We start from the raw sequence: 23,227 nt of genomic DNA, 5'->3' as shown, positions 1-23,227 counted from the left end.
TGCACTAATGTGTATTATAGCACCATCATCTCGTATATTGTAAACGCGCAGAGGTATCGCGAGGTCACTGGACATCCAAGCATCCCGAGCATGCCAAAGTAGAGCAACATCGGAAATTACAGGGAGATAGTTGAACGTATATATAGTCCCATAGATACTGGACGTAGATGCGTCATCAGGCGTGATCCCCTAGCCCACCTTCCAAGCCCAGAACGGACCTGCGACAGCGAAAAGGTGAGATATATCATTGTAAAAATCACGACGAAATCGAACCTAGAGGATCCATCTTCTCATGTTGCGAGCCGGTCCATATGCCAAGGACGCCCATAGCAGTTTGCGGGCCTCCAATTTGTATTCCTTCAGAAATCCATTCGTTAGGTTCATCTGAATTGAGTGCAAGCTGTAGCGGATAAGGTAAGCGTCCATCGCCCAGCCTGACGTCATCCCCGAAGTGACGTACCAATAACAACGTCCATCTTATACTTCCATCCGCAACAACGCCCACCGTCCCCTGCAACTTGCGCACCGGCCCTTGCGGAGTGCCGCCAGCCGTTTCTCCCTCGACGTGAAGTGTTGGCCTATTGGGATAAGCAGGAACTAGAGAAGGAGAAAACGATACCACACGCAGGCGCATGGGCACGATTCGAACAGCCTCTTGCAAATTAGGGTCGCTAAAATCAGACAAATGCTAAAGACGCATAAGACTCATCAGACACAGCGATACCTAAGAATACTCACGTTGTGTACTACAAGAAGGTTGACATGAACGATGAGTAAGAGACAGCAGGCAGTGCCAGAAACGCGATCACTTACGAATCAAGTCGCGGTAATCAAACCAGCATATGCACCGTCTGTCATAGATATTCAGTAAAATATGCCTCGATGATAAATGCGCGTGTCATCTCACCTCCACACACCAGTGACACCGGCCCAATCCCAAGCGACGACAGAGTCACCGCCAGGCGGCATCAGCCCAATATCACCAATGACGCCGAAGTCAGTTTCCTTCCCCTTCTCCGAGCGCCAACGTGCCTCCAAATCGGTTGCGACGTCGTGCGCAGAGAACGATGTGCAGTACCCAACCTCCTTCGGCGCGCTGCCCACCCGTAACCCATCCAGCCAAGCCAGCCCGGTGATCTCACCCGCACCCACAGCCTCTCTTAAATTGGCCTCCACAACGACGCGGACTGCGGCTAGGTACGCCCAATCAGGTGTGAGCAGTGAATAGTCGGGTGCCTCGGACGGATCCGCCTGTGCATCATCAGAGAACTCCCCTAGCTCGCTGTCGTTGTCATCGTCGCTGCATTCGTCAGATTCGTCCGCATCATCATCATTTTCGCCGGCCAGCATTTTCAGCATCGGAGGTAGAAAGTTGTCTTCTGCAAACTCCTCCTCGCTGTCCTCGTCTGTAGAGCTGCCGGAGTTGCTCTGTGATTTGTCAGCTGTCTGCGACCCAACGGAAGCACTCTGCAAAGGTAGGAATGGTCCCCAGTGCCGCTCGACAGCTAGAAGCCGGAGAGAATATGCTCGTAATCGTGCCAAGCTTCGCGCCCTTCTGTTCAGCGCAGCAGCACTCATGTCTTTAGTAGGGTCCGTCACGGTGCTGTCGTGGAATGTGTCAGTTATGAAGTCCGTCGGTAGACTTGAGTTAATCCGTCCGTGTTCGAGCTCGAGGCTCTTCGAATCATCTTCATCACTTGTATAGTTGTCTTCATCGTCAGGTTGATGCTGCAGGTCCTCGCTACCGCTATGATCATTCTCTTCCGTATCCCCATCCCGGCCCAGTGGCGGCTCAGGGCGAAATCCAGTAAATGCGATGACACGGCCAAGCGCTTGCATCATCCGAGCCTCACGCTCATCCAACTTCTCACCTAACGTCCCGCCATGCAGCTGCGTGCCCGATACCATATCTCTCAATCGAGGTGGCAATCCATGCCCTACCAAATCCGCAATCCATTTGATGTTTAGGGATGTCGACTGATATTCATCCAGATGCGATGATGCACTACTTGACAGGCGTGGCACGGAAGACGGCTCTGTTTCTTGTTGTGATACACCGGTAGGATGGGGACCGGGTGGGAAGATAGGATAGGACGGATAAGCCGGGTAAACTCCGGGGCTGTTGGCTACATTGCTTGCAGATGGGATAAATGAACAGCAGATGGTCGGGGGACACGGAAGAGCCGTTTCTGCTGCAGAGATGATAGCCTCGAGTGCGCGCAAATCCCGTTCTATGATATCGTATCGGGAAACTTCAAATGAGATGGTTGAGTCTGAAGTTAAGAAACATGTGGTAGGTCGTGAGGATGTAGGAGCAGACGAGGACTGTGTTACGAGAGACTCGCGCTTGAAGTAATCTGTGGCCCACACTCTGTTTCTGAATTCCTGACCCCAATCAAAGACGGCCTCGCGTTCTTTCCACTCCTCGCTACGACGAGGATCGTCGAATGTGGTCAGGAAGACCTCGCGCCAAAGGTGTTGGTCGGGAGAATGGTATACAAGGGTGTGAAATGCGTGACATGTTTGTGCGAACGCAGAGATAGCGGTAGGGAAGCCAGCGCGAGCAGTGAAAATAAGAATCAGCTCAGTGAGCTCGTCTGGGAGGGCATGAACGTTTGCCAGTGAGCGTGATGCAGAGGATAGAGATGCCGCCGTGGAGGATGACACCATAGTCGTAGAACGCAGCGAGTTCCAGAATCTCGTGAATGCGACTTGTGTCAAGTTGACGTCGAAAGGATCGCTCAAATATAATCAAGAAAGCTGGGCGGGCGTAGTGAGATATAGAGTAATCTGGCTGTGACGCAAGAAGAAATGACTAATGGTCGACAAACAAAATGCATTTTAGCCTGACATATTGATGAAGGTTCGGGCAACGTTTGACCGATCGGCATTGTAAGTAGATTACACATGCCGCCGTACTCGCGTCATCCTCATACAATACAGCCATCAGGGAGAAAGGTCGCTCTGCGAGTGGAAGGTACAAAACCGAGGAGAAGCAATACACACCTATAATGCAAACTGCGAAGATCCGCCAACGGGAAAGGAGATGTAGACACAGTCCAACAGATAGATGATGTCCAAACTTCCAGGTCGAGTCAATATCCAAAAAGTAGCACCAGACGGGTGGCTCCCTGTCTGAGAAAACGAACAGTATGAGTACGTGTTTTGCTCGTGCATGGAGAAAAGGAACATACAGACAACTGGATTGACGGCAACTGTCACCTCCAAGACATTGTTGATAAGTTGTTGAGACTTACTACAAGGATGATCCCGGGTATCTGCTCGAAGAGTCCGCTGGTCTAGCAGTCTAGTATTCGGTGTGCAGCAGAAATGTGGGAGGGGACCGACGTCGCTCAGGCGTGAGAGGGAGTGGAGGGGGACGGGGACGGCGGAGACGGGTTCATAAGTCAAGATGAGGGTGCGGAGAGACGATGGGCCGTGCAGCGAGCTCTGTAAGCGAGACGCCTTCGGACGCCGGAGCGCCACCCTCGCGCCCGAACTCTGTCCAATCGGAGTATTTCATTTCACGTGCTCGGCACCCCGAATCCCATTCCGTCTCCGCTGCAATTCGTCTCGGCTCGAAATAATCTTCCTGCTCTACGTTTGTGCCTTCGACGAGAGCCGACTCGGATCTTTTGCGCGGTTCATGACGATTCGCACCCACTCGTCCGAATTCACTTTGTGTACATCTTCCGTGGACGAACTTATTGGTATGTAATAATCCCCGATACGCGTAAACGGCTATTACACAATGGCAGTCAAATTTCATCCTTCAAATCCTTGAGTACACTCATAGATATGACCGTGCGGTTCTTTTCTTCTTCTCGCTGGGCGAACCTACCGTCTTCGGAGGGCTGCTTTCCTGGTGTTTCGCGAGTCTCGCAGCGTTCCTCGCTGACCTTTAGATTGTCGCTCGCCGTTAACGTTCAAGGCGCGCGGCATTTGTGCAATAATTCTATGCTTCCGGAGTCCTATTACCTGCTAATCGGGGGCATTTACATCAACATTGAGGTTCGAAATATTTTGATGCTTGCTATGCACTGTACGGATTTCCAAATGATACCGGCATTTTACTTAGCTATGTATCCACTGACTGCGCTGCCCCTCCGAAGTACTAAGATATAGGCACTGGAGTCTTATGCTTGAGCTATGCGCCTGAATGGAGCGTCCATCCTCGACTCATTCGCGACACTACACCCTTATTGAGTGCGGCTACTACGGCATAGGCAACAGCATGACCATGCCAAGGCACCGTTAGATGCAACCTTATGGTCTTCTGGACTATATACGAGGCACTGGGATTTATCGGCAGAAGGGAGTACAGTATTGTCGTTCGGCTCACGTCGCCGCACCGATATCGCATTCATAATTTCGCACGTGGAGGATTTTCGTACGGGATTGGTTGTCACCCTGCATGCTGCCCGTGCGATATCCATCTTTCAGATAGCATTCAGTCAGGAAAATATATGACCCACCAGTGGTCGAAAGATATCCCTTGGCGCTAAGTTTGTGTTCATCTGTCACTTTGCGGTCTGAGATGGGGATACACTTCCTCTTATCGTGTTCCCTACTTGTTCCCCAGGATGAAAGTTTGGTTTCGTGTCGTCTGATTCTTCTGTTGATTTTGTCTCAAACGGGCCACGAGTTCTGCGCTAGAACTTTCGTTCTTTCTTCTGACCAGCACGTAGTCAAGCTCGCAAGTCATCACATCCGCAACAGATATACACACGCGTAAGACGTTTGAATTCAAAAGTCTTCATTCGGACCTTGAGACTGTGGCAGTGCGTGGGATGCTAGCTCTGATTTCAAGACATCGTGCAGGGAAGCGATGAACGCCAGATTTGAGGGTGTTCGACACGTCGCTCCACCGCTGCCTCTATTTTTCTCTAGCGACATCTTCAAGAGTCTTGGTCTAATTACTCTCGCCCGGAATAGACTTCCTAGAGCTTGTAACTTATCATAGTCGGGGGCTTGAAACCTGATTCTATCTTACGTAACGTGCATTATGAGTCCTCCGACCGCCGAAGACCAGGCTGCACTTATCAAGCAGTTTCGCCAACGACTTGTTGAGGAGGACCTCATACACGATGGCGATACCATTGGCACAGACGATTGGACACTTGTGTATGTTAAAAAAAGATTTTCTCTGAGCCTCGTCCTTATGCGGATTCGTGTGTTGTACCAGACGATTTCTCCGTGCTCGGCAGTATGATCTAGATGCAGCAACAACGATGTGGGCCACCAGCCAAGAGTGGCGCAAAACCATCGGAGGAGTGGGCATAGATGAGCTATTCAACGCGGAGGATCCATATGATGTGAGTCGTCCTGCAGTCTAGCCTGTGTCCGCCTTCCAACGTGCCATGGCGGTGGGGCGTTAGTATCCAGAACGCGAAAAGGTGTTCGATTACTGGCCGATGTGGTTCCACAAGACCGACAAGGAAGGTCGCCCGTTGAACATCCAACTCTACGGTGGGATCAACATGCCAGAGCTATATAAGCATATCACCCCCGAGAAGTTCTGGCACAGCATTGTCACGACGGCAGAGAGTATACCCCGGGAGGTCATGCCAGCAGCCTCGCGCGAAGCAGGGAAACAAATAGATGGGACATTTGTAATAGTAGACTTGAAGGGATTCGGGTGAGCTTCCGCCTTGACCTTCGGTCTGGTGGTTAATGCTTATGGAGCATCTGGCTTTGGCGGCGGATATTACTCGTGCTAGGCTGACTCAATTCTGGCAAATGAGGAACATGGTCAGGGATTCGTTTCAGATGACGCAAGATAACTACCCAGAGATGTGAGTCTGATTTGTCAGTGGAGGTGTTGGTGTTTTGACACCATTCTGCGCAGGATGGCCAAGTTCTTCATCATCAACGCGCCCTATTCGTTTACAACGATTTGGTCCGTCGTCAAGCTCTGGATTGCTAAGGAGACACTAGCGAAGATAGACATCCTTGGCTCCGATTACAAGTCCGTCCTCCTTACCCACATCGATCCAGAGAATCTGCCAGAGAGCATGGGTGGAACTTGCAGGTGTGAGGACGTTGGTGGATGTAAATGGAAGAAGCCACCTCGCCGATAGGGGCGAAGACCTTGACTTACCATCTTGCTTTCAAGTTCATCTGAGCTTGCGATACACTGATTGCATTACCCAGGACATTACTGTGATGTGTAGATTTTTGATTGTGCAATATCTTGGACTCGCAATAACATCGCTGTGCTTTGCTCTTATTATATAATCTTTTCTTGCACGTACAGAGCAATCGGTACCTATTACTTGTCTCCCTCAGGCAGACTTCTAATAGAGAGTCATCTCGGGTGGAGGACGGTCTCAAAAAAAGCCTGCTTCAAAACGCTCCTCTCATCGTACAGCGCTCTGCAGGTGACGTAGGCCACCCTGCATGATTATTGTCCGCATTCGGCGCAGCCCCGGCATGTCCGCACTTGTATATGGACCTTCAAACTACAAAATCCTTAGTAGCATATCTGCTTGATACCGGCCCCGTCCCTACAAACCTAATGGGTGGGCTACCAACACTCCGTTCATTCAGAAACCTCAAGTTGCCAGTGGATGTCGGTCGCGAGTTTCAAAACGGTTCAGAAGTGAGCCAACGCATAGTATTTATCTCATTATTCTAATCACAGCATTCTAATTAAAACAGAAAAAATAATAGTCAAGATGACTGATTGAAAGTCTCTACAATCTAGACAGCTGGGACAGGAATGTGGACCTGGCATGTATAGTGAACCTGATGCTCAGGTAGTCTCTGCAATACTGCTCTGGCTAGTGACCTACATACGTTCTTTTCATAGGTTTTCCTCTACTGTCAAATCCAGTCTCATCAATTGATGTAACATATAAAAACGAGGCCAGTGGCTGTTTCAACTTGCTAGGTAGACTTGTCGGGTGCCGGTCTCTGATGAGCTCCCAGTCACAGGAGTTGCAAGCCAGACCGGACTCCTTAATCCTCATGGAAACCTTGCTCGCAACGAGGATACCCATTGACTGGGCGACTTCATGTTTGCGTATGATATGCATTAGGTTTGCAGTATGTACAATCGCGCTAGTGTCCAGATGGTTTTCATGTGCTCCAAGTCATCGATACACTATCGACACAGTGATGGCGATATGGACTAGCCACATGAAAGCATAATGGGTGTAGACATATCAGATGAGCTCCTTTTTTCTGTATTCCTTCCACGTTTAATTAAGCAACATCATCGCCAAGTGAAGTGCCATACATATGTGGCTTCGGTGCGCCATTATATTGACCTATTACGTTAATCTATAATTGCTCATCACTTGGACCTTGACTTGCACCATCGCTAGGACGACTGAGTGTCCTCCACCATCTTCAAACATTCGAATACAAGTCGAGAGTGTTCAAGTCAGCTGACAAACGCCAACGGCGCTGCCACTGATGAAGTTCAGGACCAAAGAAATCATCGATCCGAGTAAGTGTGCGATTGGTCAAAACTATCAACAGATCCAAGATAAACGTCTGTGGCTTAATTATGCGCAGACTATCCTCTGCTTGATGTGGATCGTGCTGCAAATATTTCTGTTAAGCGCACTACACATGTTTATGGAGAAACCGACGTTCACAAGGTGCGCACACTGCTGAGCATTCACATGGATGGATTCCGAAGCTGTCGTCCATAAAGCTCGACGTCTACCACTTTCCCATCCCCAGCACCGACGGCCGGACGCATCACATCCTCGTTTTCTTCTACGGCGGCGGATTTACGAAGGGGTCCCGGCTCGGCCAGTCACCTCCACACGATCTGGTACACGCCAACCTCGGCGCGTTCTTTGCGCGCAGAGGCATTCTCACCGTCGTCCCGGACTATCACTTCGTTCCGTCGATCACATACCCACAGGGCTCCGAGGACGTGCGCGACGCGCTCCTCTGGGTCGTCCGCCACCTCCACACGGCGGGCGATGCCAGCCGCGTCTTCGTGCTCGCGCACTCTGCCGGCGGCGTGCACGCCGTGTCCATGCTACTGCTCTCCTCCCTGTTCAGCTGCCCATTCGCGCCGCTCTCCGTGGGATGTGCCTCGTCGGCGTCCCATTTGAGATCAGCAACGGCCCCACCGCCGCACTTCAGCAAACTGCAGTGGGATACTACGGCAGCATGAAGAAAGTCGCGGTGAATCAGCCGCTCAGCTTGTTGCGCCGCCATGCGGGGGCAATGCATGTCGCGCAGCTCCCGCCTCTGCGAGTGGTTGTCGCCGAGAGCAAGCCGCGGAGGATATCCAGTGCAAGTCGTCGTTTCTCCGAGCTGTACAGAAAGATGGGGGGGAGTGTTGGAAGACGTTGTCTTAGCCGGGCACGACCATCTGAGCCCGATCCTAGCACTGAGCTCAGGAAGCGGCGAGGAGTGGGGCGAAGAGGTCGTACAGTGGATCCAGGAGTTCACAGTAAACCAAGGCTCTGAGAGGCACCATGATGATGCATGACACTATCTTGCCAGTCTCAACAAAAGCCATATTGTTCATATGCCTCGGCCCGGGGTGGCCAGTAAATGTAGCGAGGCAGCACCAGCGCACAAGTACAGAATGGACACCACTAATAATTCATATGCAAATTGCCATCGACTATCCCAAGTAAAAGCTCCAGAGGTCGCTAACGAAAGAATGTAGAATGTGGGTATCAAAAATGAACCTTGCAATCACAACGACGCATCCAGCGACCGTTCACCGTCCACAGTTGGGTCTACGACAGACCACACCTCATCATGCGAGCCCTAGCACAACGCCCATTAGCACACATACCGCGAGCAGTGCGCCACCCGCACCCGCCCGTCGATGTCCACCGCTCGCGCCTGGTGCCCCCGCCTCGACCCAGTCGCGCCACGCCGCGTACATCTCGACGACGAATGCCTGACCTTCAGGCGACGACCCGCCTTGCACACTCCAGTTGTACGGGTCCACCACCGGCGTCAGCCACATCTCTGAGTTAAAGTGGGACAGCCCAGCCCCCAGCGCGGTGCTGCTTGGCTGAGGGGCGGCATACGACGAGACCGGCGTCGACGTGGAAGAGACGGAGGATGAGGCAGTCGTAGACGTCTGTGAACCCACAGCTCGCGATGTTGTCGTAGTCAACGATGACGATGACGAGCCGCCGGGAGGACTCGTGCCCACGCTGCTGTACGAGATCGTGCTCGCCGGGCCCACGCCGTTCCCCGAACCCCACACGCCGGCCGATCCGCTCCCGCTCAGTGCCTGCCGGCACTTCTCCGCAAGTGGCAGATGCGTGTATACGCCGCGCAGCATCGCGAGACGATACACGGTTGAGGCGACCAGCGCAGTGCTCGAGCCATCAAGAAACGTCGACGTCTCATTGGCATAATTGTGGAACAGCGATACGTTTGATTGCTTATTGGAAATGAATAAGGACGCGGCGGGAGCGGGACTGGACGATGACGTACTAGGTGTCCGTACATCCCGTTGTGGATCTCCTGTACCCAGCTCGTCAAGTCGTTGATCTCGCTTGACATGCTATCTGCCCACGGCGAGTGCACGATCGTAGCGAGCACGCGCATCATTCCTGCAGCTGCCCAGCCGTTGCCTGCATAGTGTCATCAACCAGTGCCAAGCGACTCATACAAGTCCGGCGCACAGACTGACCAGTCGACCAGAAGCCCGCATCATTGTTGACATCCCCGAGTACTATATGCTGCCAGAGGCTCATGTCAGAGTCATACAGGTAATTCCGGTAGAGTTTGATCTATTGCCACGGAGGCGATGTCCTGTGAACATCTGGCGTGTCCAGTGCAGTGCATACCGCCACGCACCTGTGTATATGCCTCGGTGAGCAAGGTCTGGTTTCCGGTAGTGATTCCGTAATATGCGAGGAAGGGCGGAACCATATACACACTGTCTGACCTGTGACATACACAAATGAACCATGTGCTAAGAAATGGGGTAGCATATATGGCATACCAGAGCTGTACTTGCTCGATCCGATGGCTGATGGCGCCATCGCTCGTACGAGGGACAACATATAGCGTGTAGTTAAGCTGTTCCGTCGCGGCGCGCGCATATGTCAGTGTCGCCGCATCTGGTGAGGTAAGACTCAGTAGATTCATCAAGACATAGTCTGTGTACGAAAGAAAAAAGAGTACGTGTGCAGAAACATGGATGTATGCGAATGGACACGTCTTGTGTCCATCCAGCCATATCTAACGAAATAAGTTACATGTTCTGGGATCCGAAATGCTCGAGACGCGTCAAGGATTTAAACCTACTCAAAGATGGTCGTTCGCTGAGCTGTCTCTATGGTAGAGCCGCTAAGCGAACGAACATCGAGCATGGTCCGGTGAGCATGTCCATTAACACACCTGCAGAGAGAAAGGTATAGCTGCTTTCCCATGCCTTTCAGACTAGCAGATTGGTTAACAACAAACATATACATCACTCCCAGCTCTCGGACCCATCCCGTGATGAATTATCAGTAACAGAACAATGCGGAGTATGGAGGCCTTGCGCGCACATGTGGATTCTTTCAACGCATGGTGGCACAAGCTAAGCACGGACGTGTCTCGCGCTCCCTAGCGAGGATATGTGAGGGAGCTATCCACATTTGTCCTGCCAGGAGTCGCCGACATACTAGCAGTGGTTGTGGTAGACAGTTTCGATGTATGCTCAGCAGCCGCTACAGTATTGCCGCGTTGCTGTGGTATGCCCGGAACCGAGACTGCAACAAGACGAAGAGATGACATGTTCAAGATGGATACGTGCCCCGAACAACCGGATATAAACGCCAAAGATGCGCGCCAAGGGTATGATGCGGGGTTTATATATGCGAAATCGAGCAGAATCAGGCCTAGGGCTTACCAGAGCTATCGTTGTATGTCGTATTCTTCGGGGGCACCTCCGCCCCTGTCCAATTCGCCAACAGCACCGCAACGCCAATGCTGGCTGGATCCCCCGCCGCACCTCCTGTGACATTGATCAGGGGCTGGGGCCCCGCGACGGGGTTACGCGACGCGATGGTATTGCACGCTATCTGGAGCACCGGGTCTAGCGTAGAGACGTTGTAACCCCCTGTGAGCGACGCGTTAGTCGGGGGAGGAAGGGACGCATTGGCGAAGACGGCGAATGCAGGCGAATAGGACTCGACAAGTGCCTCGGCCTCTGTGCCGAGCTCCCATCTAGCGAACTGTCAGCAGCGCATGGGGATGATCCATGAGAGACGTACGTCTGCTGTGCTCCGAGCCAGAGGTTGTACTCGACGCCTTCCAGCTGGGCTGAGGAGAGATTTTGTGCGCGCAAAGGAGTGGGCGACGCGAGGAAAAACGCGACGAGGACGAGCAAACACCGTGTCGCAGTCATGGCGGAAGAAGAACGAGGGGGTACAAAGCTAGGCTGGCCGGCATAGTAGATAACGCCAGGAGCGATGGCTTGGCACTGCAGTGACGCCTTCGAGTAAATTGGTGGCTCTTAGCAGGCAGAGTCGCAATAAGCGCTGGGATCCTAGTGCACAATCATTAAATAATCATGTTGTTCGCGCGGTCTGCGAGCTGTTGCGCGCCCAGCTGTCAGCAAATCTTTTGATGCGGCAGTGCTGGTAAGTCCGAATTTCGAAAGCTTTAAGCACAACCATTATGACTCCACTGCATCATTGTTAGCCACAGCGTCCGAACGGCACCATTATCCTTTGCACCGTCGATCTTGTTTTACAGTAAAAAAAATTGCCACCTCGAGCCAGCGCACAGGCTCAACTCACTTGAGAATGATAATTTGATTCTTCAACGCTTGATCGAGTGAGTGCCTAATTCAGATGCTCGTCCATTCATAGTGATGCCAACCTCGGACTTTCTGCAGGAATTCAGCGCGCATGGATAATCAGCGGGAGTAGAGATAACATACGGCTCATGTCGTATTCAGCTGACCAGCTGGAGAGTTCCATACCTTCAGGCTGCCAAATATTTGGCATACAATGGATAACGACAGAGCCTCCATTGGAAGGTTGTAGAGGTGAACTGGTGCAGGTCTAAGGCTTTTTGGGTATGTCGAGCATATCGATGGAGTTTGATTCTGCTTGATACGTTGCCAAGACGTACATCCCTTCACCGCGGCGCTTCAAAGGTTCAAAGGTTCACTGTATTGGCCATAGAATTCGTTGTGCTGTCACCGACAAAGCATGCGAGGAAGAGCATCAACCCGAAAAGACAGCCTTTGTTCCTCCGAAGCACTCGTAAGTAATCTTCGCCGCACCAGAGCCTCATGTTTCCGACAATTGGCGGAGCTGATAATGTGGCTTCAATATCAGATCAGCTGCTCGATGGCGGCTGTTTCAGTGACCGTGCAGCGCAAGTGCACGGCAGCAATCACTGGCACGCCCAAACGCGCTACGCGTGATCGCGATTCCTGGAGCCGGCCGTGCAGACGCCTGATATCCAGTAAACGGTACACAGTCATTCTGTCAAGTTCACAGGACACCACATGCTAGCGGTGAACGCCCATCATTTCCCTCTATCGGACCGAGTTCCTCCGATGCTGCGCGCTGCTGTGTTTAGAATGCGCTCTTCTGTACTCAGACGAGTCCTCATTCAGACGTTTCCTGGCTTTGCCCGGAGCCATGTACAATCCTCTCCGCCCACCGCCCAAACCGCCTGCCTTCGCGACTGGATCGAATGCTAGCTTGCCTGAGGAGAGGGCGTCGTACGTTCAGACCAATTATTTTGTTGCTATTCATGGTCATAATACACATTCTATCACTATAGGCCATGGTCTAGACTCGTATTTTCCTGGCTTGATCCTCTCTTGATGGTTGGTTTCTCGCGTCCTCTGCAGACAGACGGTAAGTGTTCAAATCATTGAAGGTACATTCATCGTCCAACCTTGATGTGAACAGACCTGTGGACACTTCCCAACAAGTACCTGGCCTCCCAGCTGAGCGACAAGGTTGAGCGAAATTTCTTTGAGCGCTGTCCGCCAGAGCAACGACCGGCCTTTATGCAGCCCAGACACAACGACGACTGCACTACTAGCCGAGAATCTCCTTCAGACATCGAGATGTCAGCTGGGGAAGAGGCGAAGCTCCCGCAGTACGAGTCGGGCCCAAATTACGACCAGTGGGCAAGATGGATACCTGGATATGGCTTGAAGACAAACAGATCGGGCGAGATTAAGTATGATTCATCTTTGCTTTATGCTCTACACACGACTTTCTTTTGGAAGTGGTGGGCGGCTGGAATCCTCACGCTCATTGCCAGTACGAGTCATGTTCATCACTCGCCTGGTGTTTGCAAGTCCATACCTATTTTTTCTAGACACACTCAATACATGCACGCCACTAGTTAGTCAAGTCCTGCTCACCTGGCTCACAGACTCGTACACGTATCATCGAACATCTATCGAACAACGAGAGGGCTTGATACCTCCGCAGGGAATTGGTTATGGTATCGGGCTGTCATTTGGGCTGTTTTTGATGCAAGGTGTGACTGTTTGTGTCTCATGAACGAGTAGCTGACAAGTCCATCTCCTGTGTGCGTAGAAATCTCAAGTATTGTGAGCAAGTCCCTGATCTATGGCTATATGCGCTATTTTTGACGCCTATATTGCCAGATTACTGCTCATTATTCATTAAGTGATTGAATTTTGCACTTCATTCACTCAATGCTTCATTCACAATTGTAACAACTATATCCCCAGTGACTATGCAGACCGGATTTGAGATGCGCACTGCTGTAGGGTTCCACATTGATATTTTGTGACACATAACTGACAATATTGTAATCTCAGACGATAGGCACAATCTTTCGCAAGTCGTTGCGCCTCAGCGGTCGTGCAAGACTCAAGCACAGCAGCGGTCAAATCACTACAATGATTGCCACAGACACTACCCGTCTGGAGCGTGTCACAATACAAGCGCACAAGTGAGTCATCTTAAGCTGTGTGAACATGTCTGTCTAATTGTCGTAATAGCCTTTGGGTCGCGCCTCTTCAGATCGCGATCGGAATGGGTCTGCTCATTGATCAAGTACAGTTTATGAGTCTATATGCGACTTCTCGCTCCTAATGGCAGGAGATTTATAGCTTGGGTATTCTGCACTCGTCGGTTTAGCGGTGCGAGAATATGCACTGTTGAGGACTACATTGTTATTCAAACTATACAACAACTCAGGTGTTAGTCTTTGGCTTTCCTGTGCAGATGGTCTGCACGAGGATCATGTTCGACCACCGTCTTGCCGGCTTACGAATCACGGACCAGCGGATTCGAGTGGTCGGAGAGGTGCGTCCGTGCTGCTTGTGTATTAACGGCCGCCCACTTATTTGAGTCCAGATACTCCAAGGTATCCGACTCATCAAGTACTATGCCTGGGAGAGGTTCTACACAGACCAGGTATACCATGTCCGTCAGCGCGAGCTGAGTCATGTGCGAAAGCTGAGGTGCGAAATCGAGCTGCCTTCGAAGATTTTCTCCAAAACGCGGATGTCTTCTGTTGTATAGCATCGCCCGGGCTGCGCTACTTGCTATGGTGACTGCCATTCCTGTAGTGGCTGCAATATTGTCTTTTGTGCGTGTTCTGGAATTCACATCTATTCGGGCCTCAACATTATTCATTAGATTACTTATGCCTTGAGCGGCCATAATCTCACTGTCTCTACCGTGTTCACTGCGCTACAGTTTTTGAATGTGCGCAGTTGACTTTGATCGTTGAAAGGTGTTCTCATTATGCTTGCGACAGATTATTCGCACTCCGATTCGCAATGTTCCTCTTATTTTACAAGCTTCCACGGACGCGATAGTCGCTCTTCGCCGAATCTCAAACTTCCTGGTCGCAGAAGAAATACCTGAGCCGTATGTCTTGGACCCCGAGAGCAAGTTTGCCGTCGACGTAGACGGCGATTTCGTATGGGAGACTTCGAATACAACTGGAGATGGCTCCGAGAAGAAGGATAAATCTAGAGCTTATGTAGCCGAGAAGAAATCTACCTCTCATAAAAGAACACACAGCTTTTTCAAGCTCAAACCGAAGAAACCCGACGGCAGCTTTCCCGCAACAGCATATGGGGGAGACAAGGAAGAGCAGGGCTCGGAAAAGCCTGCCGAAGAAGAAAAACCATTTGCGTTGAAGAATCTTCGTTTTCAGGTGCCTCATGGCTCGTTCGTCGCCATTGTTGGAAGTATTGGCTCAGGGAAGGTGTAGTGTTATCTGCACTGTCCATTGATTGATGAGAATTAACCCCTCGCACGTTCAGAGTTCTTTGTTGCATGCATTGATAGGAGAGATGCGCAGGACCAGAGGCCAAGTATGGACTTACTAAAGGAGCATATTAGTTAAATTTATTCGACCCATACAGGTTGTCGTGTCCTCCCGCATCGCGTTTGCGCCTCAGACGCCCTGGATCATGCATGCCAGTGTGCGCGAGAACATCACGTTTGGACAACCTGAGGATGAAAAGAGGTGTGTTCGGAGAAACTCAAACTGTTGTAGCAATGGTGCTTATATGGTTGTGGGCTGCTTCCAGGCTGAAGGAAATCTACCATGCATGTTGCCTCGAAGAAGATCTTGAGATGTTTCCCCAGGGACAGGACACTGAGATTGGGGAAAAGGGCATCAACTTGAGTGGTGAGTCCGCTTGATGCATAATTTAGCTGCATAGAGCTTAATACACTGATTCTTCAGGAGGTCAGAAGGTATTGGGTTTTTGCCAATGCTGTTTTCATGTTTTCTTACAGACATGGTTTTCAAGGCCCGTGTTTCCCTCGCACGCGCCGCGTACTCTGGTTCAGAAATTGTCTTGATGGACGACTCGCTAAGTGCGGTTGATGCTCATGTTGGTAAAACCCTCGTCGACAGCTGTCTCGTGAAGGGCCCACTAGCTGGTAAAACACGAATTCTCGTCACGCACGCCTTGCATATGCTGGACAAGACAGACTATGTATATGTCATGGACAATGGTGCCATCGCGGAACAGGGTACATTCAATGTGTGTTGCCTAGTCTTTGATTATGTCACAGTGAGGCTGATATACCTGAGCAGGATCTTATGAACAAAGGAGCAGTATTCTCACGTCTGATGGAGGAATTTGGGAATCAACGACGTGAGGAGGTTGAAATTACGGCGAAAATCGAAAGTAATATTATCACTGTGCCGAAGTCTGAGGGTGAGAAGCAAACGCGGCCGAAGGTAGCTTTGATGCAAGCGGAAGAGCGGCTCACTGGGGCTGTATCACTCAAGGTGTATGACAATTATTTGCGTGCCGCGGGTGGGTTGTGGTGGATCCTCGTCCTTTTTATCAACGTAGTAGTATATCAGGGTTCACAAGGTCGGGTTTCCGTCCTTCCCCGAGTTCGACTCATATCTGACCTATAATGTAGTTGCGAACAACTTAGTTCTTGGATGGTGGACCTCTGAGTCTATCTCGGGGTTCACACAGGGAGACTACATGGCACTGTATGCCGCACTCGGAGTGGGCAGCGGAGTAGGCGCATTCTTGCTCAGCATGTCGTTCACGTGCGCTTTTTTAAACTCGATGCGAGAGTGATTGTTCAAAATATGAATAGTGTCGCAACATTGATAGCCGGATTGCGCCTATTCAAGGATGCGTTGAATTCGGTCTTGCATTCTCCTGTTTCATTTTTTGATACAACACCTATGGGTGAGTGTATATAAAAATTTGAAGGTAACCTGCTCATTCCTATTAGGCCGTATAATGTCTCGGCTATCGAACGACCAAAATACCTTGGATTTGAACTTGGCGTTGACGGCAAATCAGGTAATATCATCAGTTTCCATACTTAGCGTTGATATTAAGCGATTCGCAACAAATAGCTGTTGCAAACTTTCAGGTGTGTTGCTCATTTTTGCAATCGTGTCAGGAGTTGACCCCAATTGCGCAGTTCGGTTGTTGGAACAGTCGTTCTCGTATTCTACACGTTGCCATACCTAGGGACAATATTTGCGCCGCTTCTGCTTCTTTATCTCATTGCTGCCATGTTCTACCGGCGCACATCTGTTGAGACCAAGCGTCTCGATTCAATCATGCGTTCAATGCTGTATTCTGCATACACAGGTGGGATTGACCTCTCCGCATGATTGGCGAGACTTAGATGACTGATGGACAGTACGGCAGAGTGCCTAACTGGTCTGAGTACTGTGCGATCCTATCGTGCGCAGGTTCGTGATCATAGAAGATGCTTTTAGGTGTAATGGCATTTATGTTGAGTACAGAATCGCTTCGTCATGCAATCAGATCACGGACAAGACATGGAGAATCGTGCATATTACATGACGATTGCAATACAGCAATGGCTCAGCATCCGACTCGATACGCTCGGTAACCTACTCGTGCTTGGTATCGCCCTCTTTGCCTCAGGTATACGGACAACGATCGACCCAAGTAGTATCGGTGTAGTGCTCTCATATACACTGAGTGGTGAGTTTTGGTACTTCAATAACGTCTTTCGAAAAGCGGCTTACTCCGCGCCGTCTACAGTGACCGAAGTGCTTTGTAAGTTTCCTATCATCTTCGTTTTTTGCATCGGCTCACTTGGCATCTCAATTGAAGCCTCCCTCATCCAGACATATGCGCAAAACGAGCAGAATTTCAATGCCGTGGAACGTGTGCAATACTACACACAACTACCATCCGAGGGTGAAACAACAATGCCCAATGACCCTTCCCCGGCTTGGCCCGAGCAAGGACGGATTAGATTTGAGAATGTCGAGTTAGCATACAGGGAAGGACTCCCGCTCGTGCTGAAAGGTGTCACGTTCACTGTACACCCTGGAGAGAAGGTGAGTTATGGTCATACTTGAGCGTCGTATACAGGACCAATTGCGAGTAGATTGGAATCGTTGGTAGGACTGGAGCAGGTGAGCTTCATTTCGATAGATGGCGCACGTCGGATGTACTCATAATGTCATCACAGGAAAGAGCTCCCTTTTGCAAGCATTATTCCGGTAAGTATCTTGTTCTGGTACAGCTATGTCAAGGCTTAGATGTTTCTATAGGATAGTCAACACCCAAGGAGGAATAATCGAAATTGACGGATATAACATACGCGACATCGGTTTAGACACACTGCGGGGTCAGCTTGCGCTCGTTCCTCAGGATGCGTTGCTTTTCAAGGGCACATTGCGACAAAATCTGTACGTCTCTCATATACACTCCTGCTAAAATATTGTCAAGGTCAATGAAGGGACCACCTAGTGATCCACAAGGCATTCGTGCGGATGCGGAACTCATATCTGCTCTCAAACGCACTTGGCTGCTTCCGCGCGATGGATCGTGCGACCCTGTGGTGGAAGCGAAGTTCAGTTTGGATTCTCCCGTGAGTGAAGAAGGTGCGCTCGCGTTCCTCCCGTTTGTCGTTGTCATTGGATAAACCTTGCTCTATCTCCTTGGCAGGATCAAATTATAGTGCGGGCGAGAAGCAGCTGCTCGCACTGTGCCGGGCAGTCGTAAAGAATAGTCGCATTATTGTTCTAGTAAGCTCTTTGACTATAAGTACACTTTCAGGATATCATTGATCACCCCTACACAAGGATGAGGCGACAAGCAATGTCGACGTTCAGATGGATGCGAAGCTACAGGCGACTATTCAAATGGAATTTTCTTCGTCTACACTGTTATGCATCGCGCACCGCCTAAATACTATTGGTATGTGACTTCTACTCTAGCATGATGCACAATCATCTCACCATATTACGATACTGATAGTTTACTATGACAAAATTCTCGTTATGGACGCTGGGAAAGTCGTTGAGTTTGATACTCCGCTGACACTCTACAATCAGAAGGACTCAATCTTCAGGTCGCTATGCGATGAGGCCAACCTGTCCGGAGAGGATATTGTTCGAATCAGAACAAGTGCCCAGATTTATTGAGCGATATACGGCTGTTTAATCCCTATTGTAGAGAGGCTCGATATAGATCTACTTGTATACGCGTCTTCGCATTTGGCTCAATTGTACACCGATAAGAACTTTCTATAGAGCTTTCCCCTGCGCACAGGCATAGGAATTTAGACGGGACATGGCTCTGCCTGTCGTGATATACTGCAGAAACGCCTCCGGTGATTCCGCCACGATCATTCTAGCTTCCTCGAGCTCCAGGTGCTGCAAGACAACTGTACATCACCGTCTACGTGGGCTCGTACTTGTACTTCTCCAGTATTGTTGTGAGAACGCAGTCGAGGAACTGCTGGACTGTCATGATGCTGCTTGTGGGAACAACGGAGAAGGATAAGGCGACTGCGGATCCGGTGGACTGTGTGAGTCCCGGCTTCGAATAAACAGGACCCCCGCCTTCCCATCTGCACCAGAAAGGATTTCGAAGACAACAGAGCGATTCGGGTTCTCAACGTCGAAGCGAAGACGCTCTCATTGGCCGTCGCGGCGGTGGAAGTGGACGAATCGCCTACTATGACAACAATACTGCGGACAGGGACAGCGCCGTCACGGAGAAAGCCATCTGGCCGAGTTCCTGTGAAACTTAGGCTCACTGACAATAATCAATGGAGGTTGAAGGCGGTTTGAGACACCATCGATTGAGACACCCTCCGGTAGAAAAGGGAGGATGCTGCGAGGGGGGGGGAATAACGGCCCAACCTCGGGAACGGCTTGAATCTAGGCTCTGACAAAATAGTATAGCGTCCCGCCTCGAAACGGCTCGGGAATTCTGCAATACGGGTGGGTAGTTTTCTGTGCACGAATTTGTGAACGAATATGAATACTGATCCAATCACGATGATGGCACTTACGCCTACGCTCACGAATGCCCAACACCACTGCTACAATTCAAGCACGATGAACACAACCCGTGCCATGCACGTTGCCAGCGCGCAGCGAGTGCACCCCAGTAAAATGCAAATTGAGTGCAGACAACCAGACTGGCTCGCAGTCCAAATGCCAAACCCAGAACCCTGGCTAATAAGTATGTACTCGCGAAAGAAAAAGATCACGCCAGAGCACTCTAATAACATGCTCTATAATCTGAGATGCTGACAAACATTATGCTAATACAAGGTCACGTAGATATCATGTATGAAGTCAAGACATAACCAGACAGTGCATCAGAGACGATGCCATCCTAATTCCCGCAGCCTACTACCAATCTAGTGACTCGCAAGCTTGGCATCGGCAGCCTTGCACTTCGTGGGTGCCTTGAAGTCCTGTACAACAAAAATCGTGAGCAAACGAGAGCAGTGGAGCGCAAATCAGGCGAACGTACGTTAGTACGCACTCCTCCGCCCCATGGCGTGCGGCCATCGACGCGTGCGTCAGGACCCAGCCCACGCTCGGCGAAGGCGATCCAGAGATCGCAGTAGTTCTCGCCACCGGTGAGGATCTGATCAGCTTCGATAATGGCATCACGGGCGTCGAAGAACGATGGGCGACATGGCTGGAGCTTCATGCCATTAAGAACGAGTCTGTGCAGCGAGGTGTTAGCATTATGGAAGTACCACAAACCCTAGCGAACGTACTGGACAATAAGCGAATTGCCATGCTTGGGGATCAGAGGCTTGCGTTCACCGGTGACAGTATACTCGGCTGGTCGGTAGAAGTCACCCTCGGGCACCGTGCCGTCAGCAAGAGGCGCAGGTGGGAAGAGCGTCTCGACGTAGCCGTGCTTCGCAATGAGGCGTTGAGAGACAACCCATAGCATCTCAGCCCAAACCTCGCCAATCGCGTGAACGCCCCAGTAACCGGGCTTGTCGAGAGTCTTGTATACGGATGGGTTGATAGTTTCATTCTGCAGGCCGGGTAAGCACAACGGCCACAAGACTACACATAATAGCACGCACCAGCGAGTAAACGTAGTTCCGAATGCCAGTGGGACGGTTAGCAGCCCATGCACCCATAGCATAGTCTGAGTAGACCTTGTTGCTACGGATCGTGGTAGCCAAGAAGTCTGACAGAACCTTCAGATTTCAAGTCGCATTCCGGTATTGAAACAACATACCTCCCCAGCCTTCACCCATACCTCCAGACTCGCCCCATCCAAGACAGCCCGAGTTAGCAGGACCACCAGTCAAACGGGTACTCAATCCGTGGCTGAGTTCGTGGATGACAATACCTGCTTCCAAATCACCATCGCGATACGGGCTAGCGGTGTTCCACAGGTACATCCTACAACGCCCGTTCTGACCATCGGGCGGCGTCATGAAATTAGCTATGACCATAGTAAGCCATGGGTCACAAAACTTTATTCGAGAAAATTACCATTGTTGTACCCGCTACCATCCTGCGCGTTAGCAATGACAGCATCGTTCTCCTCACCGCCGCGGCCGAAATTGTGCTGTTGGAAGTTGCCAGAAACCTCGTCGAAGCCATATCGGTAGTATAGATCATGTACAAGGTTGCTCGTGTAGAACAACTGCGTCACCGTGGCGTTGATGTACTTCTTTGCCTCCTCGAGCGCATCCGTGCGATCCGTATCCTTCGGCGAGTAGGTGTAATTGAAGACCATGTCAGAACCGGCATCGGGGCGGTAATTGTATTCCCATTCATTCCTGCCTTCCCAGTTTTCGTGCGCGAAGACGTTATTACCCCACGTCGTGCTGGTGTTGCGGAACTTCTCGCCCTTGGGACCACTCTTAACCCTGGCCTGCAATGAATGAGGGTCGTTAGCGTATGGCAGCGAGTGCCAACCAAGCGGGCTTGCGAGCGAGTCGAAGTTCTCTGGCTGTGCAGAGCGGTTGCCGACAGAGGGATCGTTGACGCCCCAGCCGAAAACATGGTATGCAGCCGGCTTGCGCTCCGGAGTCGGAGGAAGAGGAGCAACAGGCATGGGTGAATCAGAGGCCCAATCCACAACAGAGACAATGCGGTGCGGCAACGAGGCAGAGACGGCAGCCTCATACCAGTTGTCCTGCATCTCGACTTCAAGCTGAAGTATCAATTGAGCTAGGTTCACGCATGTACTTCAAGATAAAATGGCACCAACCTTCCAGACAAGCTCCAACGCAGTAGATTCGCCGTTCGGAACTTGAATAAAGGCCACCTTGGCTTTCACAGGGTTCACTGCGTCGGGAACATTGTCAATGACAGCAGATATCGTCCCGTGGCCACCGACGATGTGTGTCTCCCAGGTCGACTGCATCTTCTCGAGATACTGCGCAGGATCCGCCATTAGGCGCTGTGACAGCTCCTGGTCGGGAGTAGCAGCGATCATGAACTGAAGTAATGCGCGCGTAGGATCGCCGAGCGTGTCCTCCTGGCCGGAGAAGGCATCATGGAAAGCCGTAACAAACGGCGTCGCAACATGAGCGCAGTTCCACTCGAACAGGTGGGGCAAGTCGCCTAATGCCTGCTCGAGCATCACACCTGCACCACCAAGTGTCACCTGGTCGCTCTGTCCCTCAAATCTCTGTTGGTTAGCCAATCGCTCCTCGACCTGTTCCGAACGGGATTGGAGTTCCTGAACAAGCCCGGCGCAGTACTCAGAATGAGCATCAGGCAGACCACGAACGAGGCCAGAGATGAACGGATCTTGCTCGGAGCCACGGTAGAACTAGCGCAATCGTTGAGATAGCGATAGGCAACAGATATGTGATACTTACCGAGTCACCATAGGAAATGACGACACCATCTTTGACGTTGACATTGATGTCACCGTCTGCGACTTCGATGCCGTGCATGTACTGACGGACGTAGATGTGTGTGACACCCGTGTTCTTGTCGGTATACGAGTCCTTACGGATCACGAATGAGCTAGCTGGCGACGATTCACGAGTGAGGTCGTGGATGAAGCGCTGAGCGACCTCATAGGGGTCGCCACCACTAGCATCCAAAAAGTTGCTAGAAGCGATGGGTTCTGAACGGTATACAGCATGGGGGTGAACAGGACCAAAACCGAGGGTCTTGCGTCGGCGGACCTGGTTGTCAACGCTCCCGGAGTGTGCATAGGCACCAGCAAGGCCGAGAGCAACGACGGATGCGACGAGCAAACGACGCATCGTAACGAGCGAGATGGAGTGATTGCTGTGAGGTTTAGAGAGTGGGCAAACTCCCCGCTAAAACGAGCTGGAGGAGATGGTGGTTGGGGGAGAACCGGAGAAAGTAGGCTGCATACGCGGCTCTCTTATCACTCGCCGCGACGCCGCCCCGTCACGCGAGATGGTTTGATTCGGGTTGGGGCCATTTCCTTATCGGGCGTCTCGCGGAACCAAGGCACCGCCCCCCCGTCTGAGGCGCTCGCCCCATTTGTCTCCGCTCGTCGTGTTCTCGTCGTGCCCTCCGGCACATCTCCGCATGTTGACGCTTT

At 51.2% G+C, this 23,227-nt stretch overlaps 6 protein-coding genes across 6 annotated transcripts; 3 read left to right on the top strand and 3 right to left on the bottom strand.

The window, feature by feature from the left end:
- Positions 1 to 189: 189 nt before the first annotated feature.
- FIBRA_02234 (uncharacterized protein) lies at positions 190 to 2,670 on the bottom strand (the record flags this gene model as incomplete). The annotated part of the gene is made up of 6 exons (XM_012324099.1): positions 190 to 218; positions 274 to 400; positions 461 to 688; positions 739 to 746; positions 814 to 851; positions 908 to 2,670. The coding sequence occupies 6 exons, from the start codon at positions 2,668 to 2,670 to the stop codon at positions 190 to 192; spliced, it is 2,193 nt and encodes a 730-aa protein (XP_012179489.1).
- A 2,335-nt stretch (positions 2,671 to 5,005) lies between these two features.
- On the top strand, positions 5,006 to 6,080 carry FIBRA_02233 (uncharacterized protein; the record flags this gene model as incomplete). The annotated part of the gene is made up of 5 exons (XM_012324098.1): positions 5,006 to 5,124; positions 5,186 to 5,315; positions 5,379 to 5,638; positions 5,721 to 5,795; positions 5,849 to 6,080. The coding sequence occupies 5 exons, from the start codon at positions 5,006 to 5,008 to the stop codon at positions 6,078 to 6,080; spliced, it is 816 nt and encodes a 271-aa protein (XP_012179488.1).
- Positions 6,081 to 7,419: 1,339 nt separating this feature from the next.
- Positions 7,420 to 8,137, top strand: FIBRA_02232 (uncharacterized protein; the record flags this gene model as incomplete). The annotated part of the gene is made up of 3 exons (XM_012324097.1): positions 7,420 to 7,453; positions 7,522 to 7,607; positions 7,649 to 8,137. The coding sequence occupies 3 exons, from the start codon at positions 7,420 to 7,422 to the stop codon at positions 8,135 to 8,137; spliced, it is 609 nt and encodes a 202-aa protein (XP_012179487.1).
- A 533-nt stretch (positions 8,138 to 8,670) lies between these two features.
- FIBRA_02231 (uncharacterized protein) lies at positions 8,671 to 11,335 on the bottom strand (the record flags this gene model as incomplete). Its single annotated transcript, XM_012324096.1, has 8 exons — positions 8,671 to 8,745; positions 8,774 to 9,376; positions 9,430 to 9,569; positions 9,629 to 9,728; positions 9,796 to 9,886; positions 9,944 to 10,061; positions 10,838 to 11,154; positions 11,202 to 11,335. The coding sequence occupies 8 exons, from the start codon at positions 11,333 to 11,335 to the stop codon at positions 8,671 to 8,673; spliced, it is 1,578 nt and encodes a 525-aa protein (XP_012179486.1).
- Positions 11,336 to 12,584: 1,249 nt separating this feature from the next.
- On the top strand, positions 12,585 to 18,846 carry FIBRA_02230 (uncharacterized protein; the record flags this gene model as incomplete). The annotated part of the gene is made up of 36 exons (XM_012324095.1): positions 12,585 to 12,667; positions 12,730 to 12,806; positions 12,861 to 13,220; positions 13,279 to 13,443; positions 13,503 to 13,516; positions 13,574 to 13,595; positions 13,661 to 13,695; positions 13,751 to 13,884; positions 13,934 to 13,988; positions 14,045 to 14,074; positions 14,133 to 14,240; positions 14,292 to 14,398; positions 14,460 to 14,526; positions 14,577 to 14,645; positions 14,698 to 15,153; positions 15,212 to 15,262; positions 15,314 to 15,417; positions 15,482 to 15,582; positions 15,640 to 15,650; positions 15,707 to 15,943; positions 15,997 to 16,282; positions 16,335 to 16,470; positions 16,521 to 16,615; positions 16,662 to 16,732; positions 16,789 to 16,805; positions 16,857 to 17,029; positions 17,090 to 17,133; positions 17,188 to 17,467; positions 17,525 to 17,754; positions 17,805 to 17,832; positions 17,889 to 17,919; positions 17,971 to 18,108; positions 18,149 to 18,303; positions 18,368 to 18,447; positions 18,505 to 18,619; positions 18,680 to 18,846. 36 exons carry the CDS (start codon positions 12,585 to 12,587, stop codon positions 18,844 to 18,846), a joined length of 4,332 nt encoding a protein of 1,443 aa, XP_012179485.1.
- Positions 18,847 to 20,075: 1,229 nt separating this feature from the next.
- On the bottom strand, positions 20,076 to 22,919 carry FIBRA_02229 (uncharacterized protein; the record flags this gene model as incomplete). The annotated part of the gene is made up of 8 exons (XM_012324094.1): positions 20,076 to 20,132; positions 20,192 to 20,390; positions 20,445 to 20,713; positions 20,766 to 20,872; positions 20,924 to 21,133; positions 21,184 to 21,850; positions 21,908 to 22,474; positions 22,524 to 22,919. 8 exons carry the CDS (start codon positions 22,917 to 22,919, stop codon positions 20,076 to 20,078), a joined length of 2,472 nt encoding a protein of 823 aa, XP_012179484.1.
- Between the last annotated feature and the right edge of the window lie 308 nt (positions 22,920 to 23,227).

The sequence above is a fragment of the Fibroporia radiculosa genome, assembly GCF_000313525.1.
Source record: "Fibroporia radiculosa TFFH 294 genomic supercontigs, scaffold1147, whole genome shotgun sequence".
NCBI lineage: Eukaryota > Fungi > Basidiomycota > Agaricomycetes > Polyporales > Fibroporiaceae > Fibroporia > Fibroporia radiculosa.
Note: the sequence above shows the minus strand (reverse complement) of the source record. Positions and strands in the feature narration are given on the sequence as shown.